Raw genomic sequence first — 18,917 nt, 5'->3', positions numbered from 1 at the left:
GGTCCGGGATGCACACTCTCTCCGTGGGCACACCAACGCAATCAACTTGCGTAGGAACTCATCACGATGGTGGCCCCACCTGCGGGTTCGTACCTCACCCGAGGTGGGCCCAGGGGCCACTGTCGGTACCCCAGGACTGGGGTACCCCCTCTTACTGTGTCTAGGCAAGGATCTTATAAGTTATCCTTAACTACATCCAAACAACCGGACCCCTGCGGTCCGGAATCCTGTTCTCCCAGCAGCGGCCTGGGCCGTTCCTCAGTTGGGAAAGGTCCGGAGACACCACGTGTCCCGGAAAAGGCAGGAACTCGTGCGCAAGCAGTCGGGACTCCGGACCTCCCCGAGGAGACCGGACCCCCGCAGGGTCCCGGACCCCACATGGGGTCCCGGACCCCCTGTATAATAACCGGACCCCTCACTAAGGGAAGAGATCGACGCCCCGCGTCGGGGTGGTCCGGGGCCGCCACGTGTCTGCAAGACATGGCCGTTTGGGTTTCCATACCAACGTTCACCCACCATTGCATTTATTGCAGTAGGTAAACGTCTGCATTGATATGACAGAAGCTGAGGCGTTTCATTGACCGGGGGATACTATTGATCGCGTATTACCAAGGCAGTGGAGCCGCTGGCGCCGCCCATACTGCGTCTGCCAGATGGATACGACGGCTCAGCTTCGCCCATTATGACGCTACATAATAGCCTCAGCAGGCCACGCCGCAAGCTACGCTACTCCAACGAGCGCCTAGTTGACGGGACAAGAAAAGACCCCCCTGAGTCAGGAGAGCAGCAGTAAAGATTCGCTACCGCTGTAGCCACAGTCACGTTGGGCCCACCTGTCGGGGCATCAACGCCCTATGTATCCGCTCCCCCTTGATCTATAAAAGGGGGGGGAACGCCGCTAGAAAACCTCAGGCTGAGCAAGAGCCAAGGCCAGCAGAGGATAGGTTCATACACAACCCAGAACAATACATCTCACAGTGGACGTAGGGTATTACGCTCCGGCGGCCCGAACCACTCTAAATCGTGTGTTCTTGAGTCCCCTTTCTCAGCGTAGATCCAGCCCCATTGCCTAGTACTTCCCCGAGTACTCCCTCACTGGGAATAGGCGGGTGCGTTCCGCCACCCGGCTGTGGGTACCCCTAGAATCCCCACGACATTTTTGTCGTGGTGCTGCAAACCACAGCCGGGTGGCGGAAGGCACCCGCCCTAGCCCAGAGGGTGTGTACTCGGGGGTTAGCTAGTCTTAGATCAATCTTCCTCAAGAACTCGATGAACACAACAAGATTTAGAGTGGTTCGGGCCGCCGGAGCGTAATACCCTACGTCCACTGTATGTTGTATTGCTTTCCCACGAGAGTGAGAAGGTGCGAGAGTTTCAGCCTATCTGGATTGTGGAGATCGTGTGTTCTAGCGGGCGTGCTCTCCCTTTTATATGTCCAAGGGGAGCAGTACACTGAGCGGGGCCCCGACATGTGGACCCGGCGATGTATTATAAACTACACTTTGGCCTTTAATGCCTCAGATCCGGAGATCTTGTCGTCGGCTTCCGTGCGTAGCTTCTGACCAGGGATGGTCTTGAGCTGTCCTGTCAGAGTAGAGTCTAGCCTCTGCAGCCGCGCGTCGAGGTCATGATGAAGCGCCGAACTACTGACCCAGTCACTGTAGCAGCGTGCACTGTTGCTCCAGTCAGTAGCTGGTCATCATGACTCGTCGCCCATGCGCGCGGCGCTGAGTCTTTAATGCTTGCCTTGGTAACTGTCGAGCCGCCTCAGCAACTGGCGATCCACAGTGTGGACTGACAAAAGCTGCCCCGTGCCCAGCGGCAGCAGAGCACGCCTCAACCACTCGCACTTAATGCGGGTGGGTGAGGGAGCTTCCAGCGGAAGGCTTGTGTCCGCGCCCGCGTCTGCGTGACACGTGGCGGCTCCGGACCCCTAGCAGCTAGCTGAGCCGAGAGCTCACGGGGGTCCGGATAGACACGTGGAGGGTCCGGACCCATCTGCGGGAGTCCGGATGGCACGTGGAGGTCCCGGACCAACGTGCGGGGGTCCGGGTCCGCGGCCATAGGTGCGGAGCATTTCCACTTCTGGGACACGTGGTGATACCGGACCCGTCCCCGAACGGGAAGCGGGTCCGGGACCGTTGGTCCGGTGAGATGGAGTCGGAACCCAGGAGTCTGGCTGCTCAGCTCCTTAGGGCGTAGTTACGGATAACTACGCGAGTCTTGGCACAGTAGGAGTGGGTACCCCAGTTGTAGGGTACCGACAGTGGCCCCCGGGCCCGCCTCGGGAGAGGCAACGAACCCGCAGGTGGGGCCACTACTGTGAGCAACTTGGCTGCTTCTGGCGCCCAGCGGTGCGCGCCGCAAGGGTCTTTCCCTGCATCATCCATCCTTTGGGTCACCTGCTGCATCATCACGTTTGGACCTGCACATAACTCAAGGTAGATGCTTAGTAGCGTGCCCACGGGTCCCAAATCCTGTTGGCTGTAATCCTTTGAGATAGACAGCTAGGTTCAGTGAACGGAGCTCAAGGGGCCGGCCTTTAGGTTAGGAGAAAGCCCGGACCTCCAGGTTCCCAGTCTTAGGTACTACGGCACTCATTCACAGGAGGTGGTGCGTGCAGGCTTAGGGTACGGAACCAGGCTAAGCGGCTACACGGCTCCGGACCTCCCCAGAGAATGAGTGCGCTTCCCTGAACCTGCAGGTTCCCAGGGGTCCGAACCCCTCTCTTCCATGAGGGGTCTCGAGCTAAGTCACTTAACTAGCCAACTCAATTCGGACCACAATCACCGCACAAGAGTAAGAAGCCACGTGGGGGTTAGCGCAAACAGAATGCGTAGATTAAAATTGGAAAGTAACATCCTTAAAGACGAACTGAGAATAAACTTTTCCTTTATAACTAGATGTACATAAGATGTGCGATGTAAGCCAGAACACGGGTTTATGAGGCCGGAGCTGTCCGGACCTCCGGGCCCCCAGTCTTAGGTACTACGGTACTCGCCCTAGGGAGGTAGAGCATGCAGGCTTAGGGTACGGAACCAGGCTAAGCGGCTACACGGCTCCGGACCTCCCCGGAGGGTGAGTACGCTTCCCTGAACCTGGTTCGCAGAGGTCCGGACCCCTCCACGGGGGAGGCTCACCGGACTGGACCACACGGAAGTACTACCTAGTTACAAAGGAAAAGATTTTATTCCCTACGGGGCCTCTAAGGGTCCTCTAGGACTTACAGAGATGTAGAGTCAGGGGTGCGACCGGAGTCGGCTTAACATCGGACAGAGCCACCAGAGTCGGCTTAGTGCGACCGAAGTGGGCTTTCCGCCGGAGCGGGCTTGGTGCGACCGTAGTCGGCTTTCCGCCGGAACGGGCTTGGTGCGACCGGAGTCGGCTTTTCCGCCGGAGCGGGCTTCCTCACATGAGTGAGGTATGCTGCGAACTGGGATTTGTTGAAGCTGTGCTTCCCCCAGACCTGCTTGATGACGAGCTGGGAGAGCATGACCCGCTGTCGCCATCCTGCTGACGCGGGCTCTTGCCGCGCGAGTTCTGGCCCCCGGGCACTCGCCACCTGAAACATGGTGATGCCGAGCCGATGATCAAGCAAAAGCCAAGCTGCCCCTACCTGGCGCGCCAAATGTCGTGGCGCTAGAAGGAGGGCTGCGTCTGCCAGATGGATACGACGGCTCAGCAGGTAGGGGGCAGCTTTTGTCAGTCCACACTGTCAGTCCCCTACCTGGCGCGCCAAATGTCGTGGCGATCCACAGTGTAGGGCCTCGCGTTGTCCCGTCTACGTGGTTGGACGATCTAGAAGAGCGTTTTGCAAATATTGACATCGCGATTGATGTAGAGGAACACCCAAAAGCAACAGGGCCTGCCAAGTCATGGATTCTGCAGTTCCAGGTACATACCTCGTTTTGTTATGAGTAATATTAGAGTTATGCTTTTGACTAGTGTAGTTATGATTTTATTTTATAATTGATCTTGTACTCATAAATGTTCATCTTTTCTATGCAGTCCGACAATTTGACACATGATGCTGATGAGGATAGCGTCACTCGATCCCTTGAGGCATACCTGTTGTGGTTGTTTAGATACATAATATTCAACAACTCACACGGGGCCTATGTGGATAGGGTGCTTGTGCCTTACGCACAGGAGATCGCAGAGGCACTATGGAGGAAATGCCTCAATACAGTTGGGGTTCAGCGGTACTTGCAGCCACGTACCGTGGCCTCTGCAAGGCATCAGTGTAAAATAAGCACAATGCAATTCTTATTTTGTTCTTATGCATGTCGTCATGTTATACTTATTTCGTTCTTATGCATCACCTATTTCGTTCTCAGTTGCGTATGTGTATGAATTGCTAAGTTATATTTTTCATATTCATCTACTTTACTAACAGTTTTTATTTCTATCTAAAATATCTAAAACCACATCTAATGCCGTACTGCCGCACTGACGTTCAAGGTTTAACTTGGGAGGAGGGGCCTGCCGCCCCCTGCCGGCCGGCTGCCTGGCCTACCGCCCCGCCACCGGGCGGCGGCCTCCCCCTAGGGGCCAAAATGCGATTAAAACAGGCGGCCGCCCCGCAGCCGGGCGGTAGGAGTACAAAACTGTAAATTATGAAACCAAAAATATATTTCTGTAAAAAATGATTTTGAAAAATATAAAAATAAAAAAACGCCTCGGGTGGGCAGAGAGATCTGCAAACCCACGCAGCCCACGAGCGCGCTCACGGCCCATGCGTTTGTTTGAGCCTCGCCTCGCTTTGCAAACACATGTTTTGTCGACAACATTTGTAAGTATAAAAGTTTTCAAAATTCAGGACGACAGGGCAGCCAGAGAATCACATTTGTGTATAAACTTCCAACGAATAATATAAAATATCACAGTTGTGCAGAAATTATTGATGAAACTGAGGAATTCAAAACTCAAACGAGATGTTCCAATCTTCTCGAAATGGTGAAAATGATGAATACTTACTGCAAGCTGAACAAGTTTTCCCTCATTCAGTTCAGGCATTTAGCATATTGTTGTAACCAGATGTGATAACTCCGTGTTGTCTCAAGCAACTTTACCAGATCGCTGCATTTCTGTTTTCCATCTAGAGTGGGTGTATTTGTTAGGCCTTGTTTAGATGCACATCGTAAACTTTTTGCAAGAGAATCTTTTTCACATTTAAAGTATTAAATATAGAGTAATTGCAAAACTAATTACAGAACTCATATGTAAACTACGAGATGAATTTATTAAGACTAATTAATCCATCATTAGCATATAGTACTGTAGTAATTTAGTGTCTAATCATGATCTAATTAGACTCATTAGATTCGTCTCGTAATTTACAAGCAAATATGCAATTAATTTTTTTTATTTTATCTAGATTTAATATTTTATGCATGTAAGATTCTCATTCGATGTGATTGTTGATCCCCTTTTTCTTCACTGCGTGCACGTAAAAGTCAAGTAAAAAGGTCATCGTTTTCTCCGGCCGGCCTCTCAAGTCGCATCAATGAAACTGCTGTCATTACAAACATTTTGTCCGGCCTTCGTCGCTTTCTATCTACAAGGAAGTCAGATCGACGCGTGCTTTTTTCTTAGCCGCCTGCCTGAATTCATAACAAGATAGGAGTGATACTAAGTTTTCACATTTGACTTCTCTGCTGCTTAGGAGTAGGTTGAATTGTTTTGATGGACAGATTAAAGATTCTTGCCCAGGAAAGTTCGTGAAAAAAAATGGACAGATTAAAGAGAGGAATGCATACTTTAAGCATTAACTGATTTTTACAGTGTCAAATTTCAGGCAAAATTTTAAATAGCGAGCAAGGCTCCCATAGAAAAAAGTGTGAACGAAGCTGTTGCAGCTTGGTTCTGAATCATGAGCTCACAATTTGTGACATACAATGGTTGCAGCATTTCTTCACTTACACATTGTTTAGCCATTGAACCATTTCTCTCCCAATTTATGACATACTACTAACATTCAGATTTCAGAGCAAGATGGACATGACTGCAGTATCAATTCGCAGAGTCCTAGACTCCTAGTTGTGAACGAAAACGCATGAGGAAGTCTGCTAAAGTGCATAGCAACGGAACGGATCCGGGGTACAAAGTAAAGCACAAGTACACAACCTCATAACTCAGACGATGCATAAGCAGAGAAGAAAATCCAAATATTTTTTCAACCATGTCTACGGCTTTTGCCTTATGGTTCCGCTGTTGTACAAAATTATAATTACATTTTGTACATCTCAAGTTCTTCAACGAAACTTCGAGCTAGTACTGCGACGATTACAGCAGAAAATTAGCATTTGTTCAAGTTGGCTGTTGCACACAGACAGAAAGAACCCCATTTTTTTCGCGTGTGAAAGAAGACTAGTTTCAAGTTTCTACGTTCAAATCTGCTGTTCCCGTTCTACGTCGGAAGCTGCTGCGCAACCGCGCGCCTTCTCCTCGTCGACCGCCGCCGCCGCCACCTCGCGGGACGCAGCGCCAGCTTTTGCACCGGACGCGCTGCCTCCAATGCGGTCAAGGCGGACGCTCGTAGTTGGAACGTCGGCGGCATCGACGGCGGCCACGCGCTTCCCTCTCAGCCTCGTGGACGACGTGGAAGACACTTCTCCCCTGTCGGAGCTAACCGTCATCCTGGACGCCGAAAAGAACGAGAGCTTCCCGGAGAAGGTCCTCGCAAGAAGCGATTGCCATCTGCCCGCCCGGCCGAGGGGACCGCTGAGGCCACCGCGGCTGCTTCCTTCCCCGGCTCTTCGCCCGCGCCGCAACTGCGAGCTGTGCTCGCCGGCGGCAACAATCTCCCTGCGCACGTGCTCCGGCAGCCGCAGCGTGAACCGCTCCAGGTCGCGGTCGAGCCGGAGGGCGAGGGAGTGGCCCGTGGAGTGCGACCGGGCGAGCTGCGTCGGCGCCGCCGTCCGGCACCCCGACCGCGACCGCATGGCTCGCCGCTGGGTCCCTATCTGCTGCAGCTCCAGCGCCTCCTGCCTCCGCTCTTCTTCCTCCTCCTCGGTTACCACATCGATCACCACGGCCACCGGTAGCGGGCCATCACCCATCCGCGCAACCGCTGTTTCGCTGGAGATGCTGCTCGCTACTGGAATCGACGGGAAGCTCGCGTCCTCGTCGCTGCTGGTATCCTTGTTGGGGTCGAGGTTGCAGCGGCAGACGGGGCAGGTGACGTGGCTGGCGAGCCACTCGCCGATGCACTCCGGGTGGAAGGCGTGGCTGCACTTGGGCAGCAGCCTGAGCCGCTCCTCGTCCTCGAACTCGCTGAGGCAGACGGCGCACTCGAGCGCGCCGCCCTTCCCGACCCGCAGCGCCCTGGCCTCGGCGTACTTCATGGTGGGGAACGCCTCGACCACCGCGGCGTCGAGCCCGCGGGGGCGCCGCTGCCTCCGCGAGCGCGAGATGAAGGCGTCGAAGTTGGGGGCGGCGGCGCGGTCGTCGTCGCGCCTGAACGCGTAGCCGGTGCAGTGGCGGAGGTAGACGGTGAAGAAGGCGATGAAGACGAACACCGCGATTACGGCGGCGAGGAGCACGATCATGGCCGTGCTGACGTGCACCCGCTGCCCGGACATGTAGTCATCATAGACGCCGGGCCGCGAGGGCTGCGCGCTGGCCGCGGCGAGCGCGGACGCGAGCAGCGCGGCGAGCAGCGCACGGCCATGGCGAGGCGTGGGCATCCTTCCCTGCGCTCGGCGCCGAGGCAGAGGCGGTGGGGACCGGGAGACGTGGGCGGGTTGACTAGCGTGTCTGCGCAGCATGCAGTTTGGAACCGGGCTATATAGAGGCGACGGACACGGACGGAGTTGAGCCGCCAAAAAGGTCGCCATCCCTCGCCCCTCGGCGCGCGGCGGGTATGGTGGGAGGAAGCCGCCCCCCGCCGGTCAGCCGGTCAGGTGTGCGCTTTGTTCGGCAGCTTTGACTGGCCGTCCATCCGGGTGTTCAGAAGCCGCGACTCCACGTCCGTTGCAGCTGTCAGCTGGAATTTGAATTCAACCGCGTGTAAAACTCTGCTTATCAGGAACCAACCGAGAGTGAGACTGCTCGTATCAGCAATAGTTTGGGCACGAATCAATTGTCTTGTTTGTACAGCTCTCCTCCAAGTTCCCCCTTGAACCGTAGTAATCTGTAATTACAGAATCAAAGATCCATACTGCATACAGGATCATACGTGTTGGAATTTGTCCCATTTGTTGGCCCATTTAGGAGAATTCCAAAACAACATGTGACTGACTCCAGAGTATCCGGACAAATACCGGAGTATCCGGCTTGTTGATCTGGTGTCCGAACTCATGTCTGGAGTATCCGGGTTTAGGTCCGGGTGACCGGTGACTTGCCGCTTGTGTCTATTACATTTGAACCGTTGTGCATTAATTAAGTGCTAATTAATGTCCGATTAATTCCATAATACCTAGTTAATTGCTTTGATCATCCTGAATGCATTTTAATGTCTTTTATGAGCGTCATGAAAGAGAATAAAACAGCTCCTCGAGGGCAGCCACGCCTCTATGAATGGACTAAAGCATTCAGGTGTAGGACTCTCAATCTTTTGCTATTTTTTCACCTCTGGTTGTGTTGTGTCGTCAAGCTGTTGCATCTCGCTGGCTCTTCCCTTGGCATTCACCGAGGAGGAGGGTGAGCGGTATCTCCGAGCCATTGCCGTCATGAAGCCTGCACGAGGGGCGGCAATAAGGTTTCTGGGCAGCGCTTCTGCGCGACCGCTCGAATTGCGCTGCCTCATCTTTGATCTGCACGGCGTCGATTCTTCACTGCAGCAACACTAGCGACATCAGTTCATGTCGCATCTAATTTTATTTATGTTTTTCTACCTGCTGCTAAGACTAGCTCTCATCTCGTGTTTAATTGTTTATGAATATACCTCAAACTAAAATCTGGTAATAGAATAATGCACATATTTCCAACAATACGTGTAAGAGCATTGAGCATGCAGGTTCGGGACACGGTAATTTTCTTCACTTTTCTGTTTGGAATTGGCATGTCATTGAGAAAAACTCTCATTGTTCATGTTGGATCCCAAATAAAACTAGACAGCTCTCCTCTAAGTTTTATGAGGTCAACGGATATGATTGCGACAAACGGAGTAGGAGTAGTAGTATACGTGAAAATTGAGTTCCCAGTGAGCTGTGGGCAGCAATAGGTAGCGCGTGAGCTCTAGACTAAAGACCCAGCTAGCGGTGAAATTAACCGCGTGTAAAACCAATATAACCCGGCGATGGATCAACCGAGCGAAGCTTTTGGATCCCGGCATGGACGTCAAACTCCAAACCACTTGACTTCTCTCGCCCTGTTCCGTCAACGTCAGGTTGACGCGACAGGCTCGGCCGGATCCAACCGCCGATCACACGAACCAGGGCTCAGATCCCATCTCACCCCGGCCCGGTTGCAACGGAGACGAAGGGACGCACGTACAGACAGGGGTCGGCCCGGCCGTGTAACGACGTCCCAGTCCTACGCGCTGTCCAGCTGCGCATGCCAGCCTGCCGCCGGCCGGGCTAGTTGCCTCCCGGCCGCGGGCGCGCGCGTGCCGGGCCGACACCGAACGAGACGGCAAGCAAGGACCACGCACTTCCGCGAGAGACCTGGTCGTCGTCGACACGTCTGGTCTGGGCCACGGAGCGAGAGGGACGCTTCGTCTGCGCACGACGGGGCCGGGGATGAGAGGCGCGCGCGCGGCGGCTCTCCGATCGGCGGCTTCATGCGGGGACGCCGTGGCGCACCCCCATCAACACGGCGGATGACAGGCGCGCGCCCTGCTGGACAGTTTGAGGAGTGCAAGGCTCCGGGCCTCCGGCGCCTGGCGGCGCAAGTGACAAACGGGCCAACAGTGCCGGGAAGAGCGACGAGGCCTACGTGTCGAGGGACCCTTGGAGGGTCGTCACGATCGTCCTGCACTGAACGTCTGATGCGAAACACCCTCCCGTGTCCCGGTCTCCTCGTCAGATTCCGCGTTTCTGGGGAGTTCCAGAGGATACGGAGGCTCAGCTTGCCTGCTCGATCGGCGGAGAGTTTTTTGGGCGTTGTTGGTTAACGGATCGCGACGAACTCTGCTAACTCAGCCATGAGCGGTTTGACAGTGACTGATGGCATGATTAAATTAAATGAACCTGCTGCTAGGGTTGACGACGACCAAACACAGGGCCAGCCAGACTGTTCCGTTGCAGTACTGCCCGGCAGGGTACAACAGGCAGGACGAGGACGGCGCGCTTCGCGGGCACGTAATAACCCTGGAAGTCCAACGTCGTTGGGCGCGTCTGGGTTGGGTGGGTGATCATGCCAGAACCACCGGGGGAGAGGGAAGGAAAAAGTGCCCAGCGGGACTCATTCTTCACTCTCCAGTCTTGTACTTGTATTGGTTCGTGTGAGCAGGGTCAGTGTTCATCTTCCATTTCACGTTCTGGACTTCTGGTTTCCCCGAGCGCGGGCACTGAATTTGGCAGCGCGTCCCTGAATTAGGCTTCCATCATTGTTGTTCCGAGACAAAAAGAGGGGCATCAGGCATCTTTCTTTGGTTTGTTCGGCAACGTTCGCCATCGCCAACGCGGGCGACGCCATGGTCCCATGCTTGAATAGTTTTTTTTTTTGAGGGGGCCATGCTTTGAATAGTTGAATGCGTCCATTTATAGGTGTTTTACCTGTTGGGGATGAGAATAAGATGGGCCTCCGGTCCATTGGGCCGTAAAGTGGGCCTCTAGGAACCACAATCGAGATGCAGCCCGCTCGCGGTCACGGTTTTGCTCCCCTGCCGTGGCCAATTCCCTTCTACAGTCAGCCACTCCCGTAGTACAGGTACAGTATACGTATACGAGTACCTGCAAGCCGCGGGCAACTCCTGCTACGACGCTCCTACGCTACTGGTAACTGGTACGCACCTGCGCTGCACCACCACCTTCAGTCCTTCCCTTCCCTCCCCTGCACGCGCACAGTGGCCGCGCGTCCTGTGAGATCCCGATTGCGCCCGCGCCACCAGGGCACCAAGGCTTCCCGACAGCCACCAGACCCCGCGCCGATGCACCGTCGGGCCATCCGCCAACAGTGCCATCCAACAGCCGCAACCGACCCCCGCCGGGCACCAGGGGGCTTTCCAGATTCCGCCACGGCCCCGGCCCCGGCCCCGGCCCCGGCGTGGGCAGCCGGCACGCCGCCCATGCCCGCTCGCCGCCGGCTCCCTTTCCATCTGGGAGGACGGACAGGGGCCAGCCCGGCGACGTGGAGCCCTCGAGGCGAACGGATCAGCGGCCGCACGGGCGCGGCAGGGAGGCTCGTGCAGACCGGTTCCTTTCGCGGTGGCGACGATGAGCAACGGGCAGTTAGTCAACAGGGGCGACTGTTTGTACTCGGCCAAGTTGATGAGTGTCCGTCCAAGAGAGCGGAGGAGGCCGTCAGTGGCGTCGATCGCCTGCTAAGCGAGCATGGAATCCCGTCGATCGTCCCCTGAATTCACGGCCGAAAAAGCCTTGGAGACCGGGATCGCCACGAGACCGGCGGGTTGCTGAGCTCACTTCCTTGCGAGCTTTCGGCCGCTCGTCGCCGGTGGCAGGTGCGCGTGCCGGGCTTTCACAATCGGGGCAACTCTTGCAGGGGGCAGGCGGAGGCAAGACGCCTCGCACTCGTGGTTGCCCGGCCGCAACGCCAGCGCTGTGTGTGTGAGCATGTCACTGTGCTCTGTGCAAACGCGTGCAGCTTTCAGCGTCGCGGGGCACGCAACGGGAGGGCCGGAGGGGGCTACGGATGGGGGCGCCTGCCCCTGTTCTTGTTCAGTTCCCTTGCAGACTTTGCAGCTGCCCGCCGCGGCCTAACTGTTGGTTCTTTACACCCCATTGGCAATCAGATCGTTTTCTTTTCTTTTTAAAAAAGATCGACTGAATAGTCAGACTGGAGTATGGTAATGTTCCACCGCTGCATCATCAACCCTAAGCGAAAAAAGAATAAAGCTAGCACCACTTGAAAAATGCCCCGTCCGTACGCCAAATAATCAAGGGGAGGACACGGCTGAGGCCGATCACTATTGTTAATCTCGAGCTTAGGCACGCCACCAACCATACTAAACGCGAGTGCCTCCAGAGCGACAGGGCGGACATGCGCGGGTACGTGTCGTTTTGCCTCCTCTCTCCCCTGACCCTCACGCTCTCCCCCCGTCCTCGGCATTCCGTGGCCCATGCCCCGTGCCAGACCGGGTCGTTGTCGCCATTGCGCATCCATGTTGATTAATGTTATTCCACCACGCCCCCCTTTATAGGGACCACCTCGTCGCTCCTCCTCATCCTTCTCCTTGCTCCATGTTCGGTGGCGTGGTCATGGTGGCGAGGGCAGCCCAGCTGAGCGTTAGTCGTAGCTCGTGCCTACCAGGTAGATAGGAGGCTGGTGTTGCTTGGAAGGAGGAAGGCCAGGCCATGGCGCTCGAAGCCGTGGTGTTCCCGAAGGAGCACCTCGCGTGCGCGGCCAAGGCGGGATCGGCGTCGCTGGGCTGCGGCTTCGACATTGACGACCTCGAGGAGAAGGGCGGCGTGGTTCTGCAGGTAGAGGCCGCCGGCGCGCTGCCGCTCGGTGCCGGTGCTGCCACCGCATGGGACGCGGCGCTCTGCCCGTGCTCCGTCGCTCCTGGCGCCGTGGAGGAGTGCTGGGACGCGCCGCGCCACCTCTCCGTGTCGCCGCCGCCGGTGCCCGCGGTAGCGGCTCAGGGAGGACGCGGGAAGGCGGCCGCGTCGGGGGCGGCGCGGAGGCGGCGACGGCGGCCGAAGGCGGTGAAGAACACGGAGGAGATGGAGAGCCAGCGCCGCAACCACATTGCCGTGGAGCGCAACCGGCGGCGGCAGATGAACGAGTACCTCGCCGTGCTCCGCTCCGTCATGCCGCCCTCCTACGCGCAGCGGGTACGTACTACGATCCCCGTGGCTCTTGGCTCCGGCAAGCATCGTCCTAGCTGCAAGAGCTTTGCGGGTCATGTCACCATGCATGTGCACGAACGGCTTGGCATTCACCGCATTGTTGATTGCTGCTGTCCCCCAACTTTTACTGTAACGGACGTCAAATCTTGTTGCCCCCTGGCCATCAGCTGATGCTGCAGCTGCCTCGCCGCGCCATGCCGCTTTGGTTGCATCTGTCACGGAATCTCTAGCGATCGCGTACTACTGCTCCCCGCATCAAAAGCCGCACCTTCTTGTGCGCCAAGCTCTTGGTCGCGACCGGATGGCACGTACCCTCTGCAACGTAACGTTTGTTGACGAGTACCACGGCGTGCAGGGCGACCAGGCGTCGATCGTGGCCGGCGCCATCAACTTCGTCAAGGAGCTGGAGCAGCTGCTGCAGTCGCTGGAGGCGCGGAAGCGGCGCGCGGGCTGCACCGAGCCGCCGCCGCCGCCGTTCGCCGGCTTCTTCACGTTCCCTCAGTACTCGACCGGCGCCACCGGTGCTGCCGGCGCTAGCGATAGTTCTGGCTCTGCGGCCGGCGATCAGAGCGGCGGCGGCGGCGGCGGCTGCGCGGGGGCGCGCCGCGGCGTGGCCGACATCGAGGTGGCCGTGGCGGAGAGCCACGCCAACGTGAAGGTGCTCGCGCCGCGGCGGCCCAGGCAGCTGCTGAGGATGGTGGTGGCGCTGCAGTGCCTCGGGCTCACCGTGCTCCACCTCAACGTGACCACCACCACCGACCACCTGGCCTTCTACTCCTTCAGCCTCAAGGTAATAGCAAACTATACATCGCCACTGCAAATTACTATGAGCCAATGCAATCGGCCATGTCATTCTTGTCTGAACATCTCGCCGCTTCTGTCGCAGATGGAGGATGAATGCCGGCTATCGTCGGTCGACGACATCGCCGCCGCGGTGAACGAGATCGTCGCGAAGGTCTCCGACGAGGTCATCAGTCAGTTAGCTGCTTAGCTGCAACAGTACTAAGCTAGTGTCATGTATTGTAACAACAATTTGATCCTAGTACATGGATAACTGAGGCAACAAGTGGCAATTCGCGCCATTGTCAGGCATGTACTAAGTAGTAGGGTTCCATGTTTGCGTGCAAGTAAACATGTATCGATTGGACCAGCTTAATTATAATTTTGCATCTCAGTACTAATAATTTGTGTGTGTCAGAACTAGTCACATCTCGCAGCACCAATCAGTCGAGACTCCTGCGTGTGCACACGGAGGATCAGATCGATCGATGAACTGGTGGACCATCTTTTCTCTGACGAGTTTTGCTTCTGAAAAATGTTTTCCTTCTGACGGGCGGGTCAGCATGCTAGCTTTCACCGGATAAGAGTTAGCATGGATTATTCAGACTATCTGGCCACGCCAGCTCCAATCTTTCTGGTGATAGAAAGTGGCCGGCTGCAATCATCTCATGTTACGATCGATCATCGCAACGATCTTGCGTGTGTCTGGTTCGTTTTACTCTAGAAGTCTGAAATGCAAGTTGGTGTGGATGAACCTGCTGGCGTAGAGCCTTCGCTCAAATCATTCTGCCGGCACTGATCGGGGCTAAGAACCTGCAGGATTAGAGTCCTTCTCCCAGCCGTAAGTGTCTTTTCTTGGACCTGAATGATCAAGATATAGGGTCTTTAATTCCCTGATTGGGTGTACGCGTCGCGCATCAGTCCGGAATCCTGCCATTGGGAGATGAAGTATGAACAACCCTTGTTGCAAGGATCTGACAGGTGAATTGTTTCACGACAATGTAAGCTAGTATTCTTTTCCATGTAGGGACAATGAATCCGTGAAAAGAGTAGAGGTAAAAACAAACAAGCCAATGGGCGACGGTACTGTGGTAGTGTGGCTACTGTGACTGAAAAGAATGTTACTAGGGCCTCTCACCCCGTAAACGCAAAAACACAAAATTTTGCGAAAGAATCTTACTAATTTGAAGTACGAAATGAAGTATATTTACAAAACTTTTTGCATGGATGGGCTGTAAATCGCGAGACGAATCTAATGAGTCTACTTAATCCATGATTCGCAACAGTGATGCTACAGTAATCATCCGCTAATTATTAATTAATCATGAATTAATTAGCATCATTAGATTCGTCTCGCGATTTACAACCCATCCGTGCAGAAAATTTTGTAAATAAATTTCATTTAGTACTTCAAATTGGTAAGATTCTTTTGAAAAAAAAACTAAACACGGCCAATGGACGTGCATGCCTACGAACTGGTGCACCTGACACCAAAGTCTTTCATGCATGCATATGCCAGCCTTTGCATTTTGCTGCACCAGCTACCTCCCTGCTACAGGGCGTAGCTTTGTTTCACGTCCTACCCTACCCCCCCCCCTGTTCCTTCGATTTGTAGCCTGACACTTGCGGGGCAAACAAAACCTGGCTACATATGCGGATCAGTAGACGCAGAACAGTGCAAAGTGTGGAAAGTCTGTGCATGTCCTTGAACTACAACTTTTTTTTTATTTTTAGTGGATTTTTGTTGGAAACTAGAGTGGCAAAAAAGACTGCATGGCGATGCCCTCACTGAAACTTGATTTCTTGAGATGCTATGATCTTTACATTACTGTTCAGCTATTATCTTTCTTGTTAATTCCAGAGTGACGACTGATGACTGGTGACAAGCATACACATCAAGCAACTGTAGTACTTATAACACATAGGGTATGGCCACTGAGAACTCGGCTACCAACACAAATCTACAAAAGGTCATGTGACCGGCCCCCCACAGATTTTGGAATTAGGCTTTTCCAGGCCACCCAATCAAAGGCATTTTCCATCTTCTTACTTCTAAAATTAGACATCCAGATGCGTCGCCTTCAGAGGGGGAAAATTCTTCTCTGAAAGTTCATTAACGATTCCCCAAAGCTAGCTGCCGCATAAAGTCCTGCTATATATTCCCAGTAGGGCAAGGAATCATTCGCTCGCAGAAAATTCCAGGCCCTGGCGCCAACGATATGGATCGGCCTGAAGAAAGTCGCAGAGAAGACAAGGTCTGTGCTTCTGGATCTTGTCCTGAACCGGCTACGCCATTATTATACATTCCCTTGTCTAGGGGCAGGCAATATGGTAGAGAATAGGAGGAAGCACATGCCGCTGCGTTTGCTGGAATTCTGGGCGTGGCTGAACTGAGTAACATCAGAGATTAGGCCCCAGGATTAGCACGTCTGCGACGACGTCTGAAAGGGATCGTTAATTGTTGGTTAGTTCTTAAGTGGCCCATGCATGGCGTTTCCAATCGAGGAACATGCCAATGGCACGGTGGGTGGGGCTGCAAAGACACCGTATCAAAATTCAGATGGGGCAGCATACGTGTCCCGGTGGGCAGCCTTTGCTGTTAGATACGTATGCCTCAATAATTGAGCTTAGGAAATTAAGTAGTTAGAGCACTCACCAGGCTCAGTTTCACGTACTAAGCAGAATAGTGGCCAAACTCTCCATGCTATACATGTCATAAACTATACAGGCTTATCCTTCATGCAGCTGGCAGCATGTATTACAACCAGTTTTAGTAAACGATTCTTTTTTTTTTCTTTTGGAAAACTATTATGTACATGCAGACAGATACAAAAGTATACTATAAACAGTTAAACACACTTCAGATACTACGTCTTACCTACCATACCATCCCAAGAGATGGATCATCCAGGCATCCAGCTACACATGTATTATTTTGCTCAACAGGCCTGTCGGTCTAGCGTGCCATCGCCTGTCTTTGGTGTGCTACTGGACGACGATGCATCTCGATCGACCGACAGGTAGGGCAAGGCAAACAGTTCATCTGCTGCTGCTGCTGCGCGCGGCATCAAAGACTTTGTCAGGGGATTGCCAGGGATAAAGCTACCCTGGTCCCTTCAACCGATTCCTGTGCTTCACTGCGTCGCCCCATCTTATGAAAAATCATTGCAGAATTAACTAGCGACAATGGGGAGGGACGGGCTGCAAAACAGCAAAAGGGTTCGAGCACGAAGAAAGCAGTTGGCGCTTGTGCTTGTGGAGATGGGTTCCCCCGGCAACAGTCTTAAGAGGCTAGAGGAGGACCGTTCAGGGTTAGAGGGCATGCCTGCCTGCTCTGAATTCTGCAACGAACAAAGAGTTGGTGTGTACTGCGCGAGGGAGAATATCATCGAGTCCTCAGTTTGTGGGCGGCAGGCTCGCGCGAACAGTGGCGACGAGAAAGTGAGAGCAAATTCAGCTCGTAAAGTGAACGAGCGACTGTTGCTCATTGAAGCGGCACTGCCTGGGATCCGAGCCTCCAGATGGAATAGTTGGATGGAGCGGATGGGTAACTCTGAATCTCTGATGGAGGAGGAGTCACGTCAATCCGACGCGCAGGATGCAGTAACCGCGGCTCAATCGATTCCCGAAGTCTGCCCGACCATGTGTATGGGCATCTTGTATGCTGACATGCTGTATGCATGTAACTGTATTCAGAATGGCATGCGAAAAATCATAGCAGAGAAAAAGGAAGTGAAGAAAATGAAATCAAAGATTTAGCTAGTACTTCTGGCCTTTTTGCACTGCCACAATTAGCTCATGTGCATTCTTCAGAATTAAGAGTATCTATCTGAAAGACAAGGGAACTGAACAGTGAAAAAGGCCGTTGGTGACTTTGCACCTTGTTCGGCTGGCAGGTTCAGCCAGCCAGCAACAGTGTTTTTCTCTCACGTCAAATCAGCTTAGTCACCAGCTAGTCAGCCAACCAGCAGTATTTTTCTCTCACGCCAGATCAGCCCAGCCACCAGCCAGCCGAACGAGGCCTTGGTGTCTGCACGACCAGCCGGACCGGACTCAAAACCCTAAATTTGGGCTAGACGGACCGGACTAGACGGGGCCCAGGTGTCCTGCCGCTGCAAGGGCCAAACGGGCCATGGGCTGCTCATCGACGCGGGGCACAGCCCACGGGCACAGGTCTTTCGGCTAGTGAGATCAGAGCAGCACACCACTAGCAGTAGGGACTAGACCAACAGGGGTCACAGCTTACCCGGATTCAGTTCCCAAGTTGCTTGGCAGTAGTGGCCAAGTTTGGGCTTCGGTGCCTTCCTTTAACCATAAAACCAGAAAGGAATCGCAGTGACTAGAAAATCGAGCGGAACTCTTCGTGGAGCCGAGGAGTACTCGCGAGGTATGCTTTCCGCTCGAAAGCAGAGAAGCCAAACAAGAGTGAGCATAGCTTACACAAACATGCAATAGTCAATTCAGAGCTATAAACTGAACCGAGCGATTCCTTCTGAATATTTAGTAGTTAATTCGGTACGCCGCCGCTCGCCGCACAAAAGCAACCGACAGAAAATCACGAACAGACTTTACGCACCTTTTGGGGGGGGTTGACTGATCCAACGAAGGACGCAGAACCCTTAAATTCTGTGCTCCTCGTTCTAGCTCTCTCCATTCTGAACAGATGAAACCACTCAAAAGGCGATTGAAAAGAAACAGAGTGTTAGAGTATATTAGAGTATCTCTATATTAAATAGATTAAGATTGTATCTGTATCCTACCATATCTGTAGGAGAGGCTCCTTACCCTCATGTGTCCCTATATATTCAGCTCTAAGGCTCAAGTTAATACAATCGACAACAATCCATCCATTACACCAATTCTATTATTCTACATGGTATCAAAGGGTTTAGGTTCTAACCCTAGGCCTCCAACACTAGTTTTTCCGCTGCTCGCGCCGCCTGCACCCCTCCTCTTGCACCGCCGACGCTCTTGGTCGTAACGACGCGCATCCAGCGCACCCCCGCGACGATCTACTAGCGCCCCCCCGGGGGGAGATCTGCCGGGGGGGTGGCGCCCTCTACCACTTCATTCCCCGATCTGCCGTTCCTCTAGGTGTTGCGGTAGATCGATCTGATCCGCCCCCGTCGTCGTCAAGCAGCAGCGAATCATGAAGAACTCACCGGGTGTCGCCGTCTCTCCTCTGCTTCCCATCACCGGGCAACGCTCCTCTGGCCGTGGCAG

The 18,917-nt window shown here is 54.2% G+C and overlaps 2 protein-coding genes across 2 annotated transcripts; one reads left to right on the top strand and one right to left on the bottom strand.

The window, feature by feature from the left end:
• Positions 1-6,119: 6,119 nt before the first annotated feature.
• On the bottom strand, positions 6,120-7,762 carry LOC120642427 (E3 ubiquitin-protein ligase ATL31-like). The gene has a single exon (XM_039918942.1). It carries the CDS (start codon positions 7,686-7,688, stop codon positions 6,390-6,392), a length of 1,299 nt encoding a protein of 432 aa, XP_039774876.1. The 5' UTR covers positions 7,689-7,762; the 3' UTR covers positions 6,120-6,389.
• A 4,241-nt stretch (positions 7,763-12,003) lies between these two features.
• LOC120642419 (transcription factor bHLH94-like) lies at positions 12,004-14,098 on the top strand. The gene is made up of 3 exons (XM_039918929.1): positions 12,004-12,899; positions 13,270-13,704; positions 13,801-14,098. The coding sequence occupies exons 1-3, from the start codon at positions 12,420-12,422 to the stop codon at positions 13,903-13,905; spliced, it is 1,020 nt and encodes a 339-aa protein (XP_039774863.1). The 5' UTR covers positions 12,004-12,419; the 3' UTR covers positions 13,906-14,098.
• The last annotated feature ends 4,819 nt before the right edge of the window (positions 14,099-18,917 follow it).

This window comes from Panicum virgatum, chromosome 1K (genome assembly GCF_016808335.1).
Source record: "Panicum virgatum strain AP13 chromosome 1K, P.virgatum_v5, whole genome shotgun sequence".
Taxonomy (NCBI): domain Eukaryota; kingdom Viridiplantae; phylum Streptophyta; class Magnoliopsida; order Poales; family Poaceae; genus Panicum; species Panicum virgatum.
The sequence above is the reverse complement of the archived record's forward strand: the minus strand, read 5'-3'. Positions and strand labels throughout refer to the sequence as shown.

Excerpts from the sequence above, each read along its gene's own strand:
- LOC120642419 (XM_039918929.1), top strand. The coding sequence starts at position 12,420 with ATGGCGCTCGAAGCCGTGGTGTTCCCGAAGGAGCACCTCGCGTGCGCG. Across the intron at positions 12,900-13,269 it reads CGCCCTCCTACGCGCAGCGG|GGCGACCAGGCGTCGATCGT; the intron begins GTACGTACTACG and ends CACGGCGTGCAG. Across the intron at positions 13,705-13,800 it reads TCTACTCCTTCAGCCTCAAG|ATGGAGGATGAATGCCGGCT; the intron begins GTAATAGCAAAC and ends CTTCTGTCGCAG.
- LOC120642427 (XM_039918942.1), bottom strand. The coding sequence starts at position 7,688 with ATGCCCACGCCTCGCCATGGCCGTGCGCTGCTCGCCGCGCTGCTCGCG.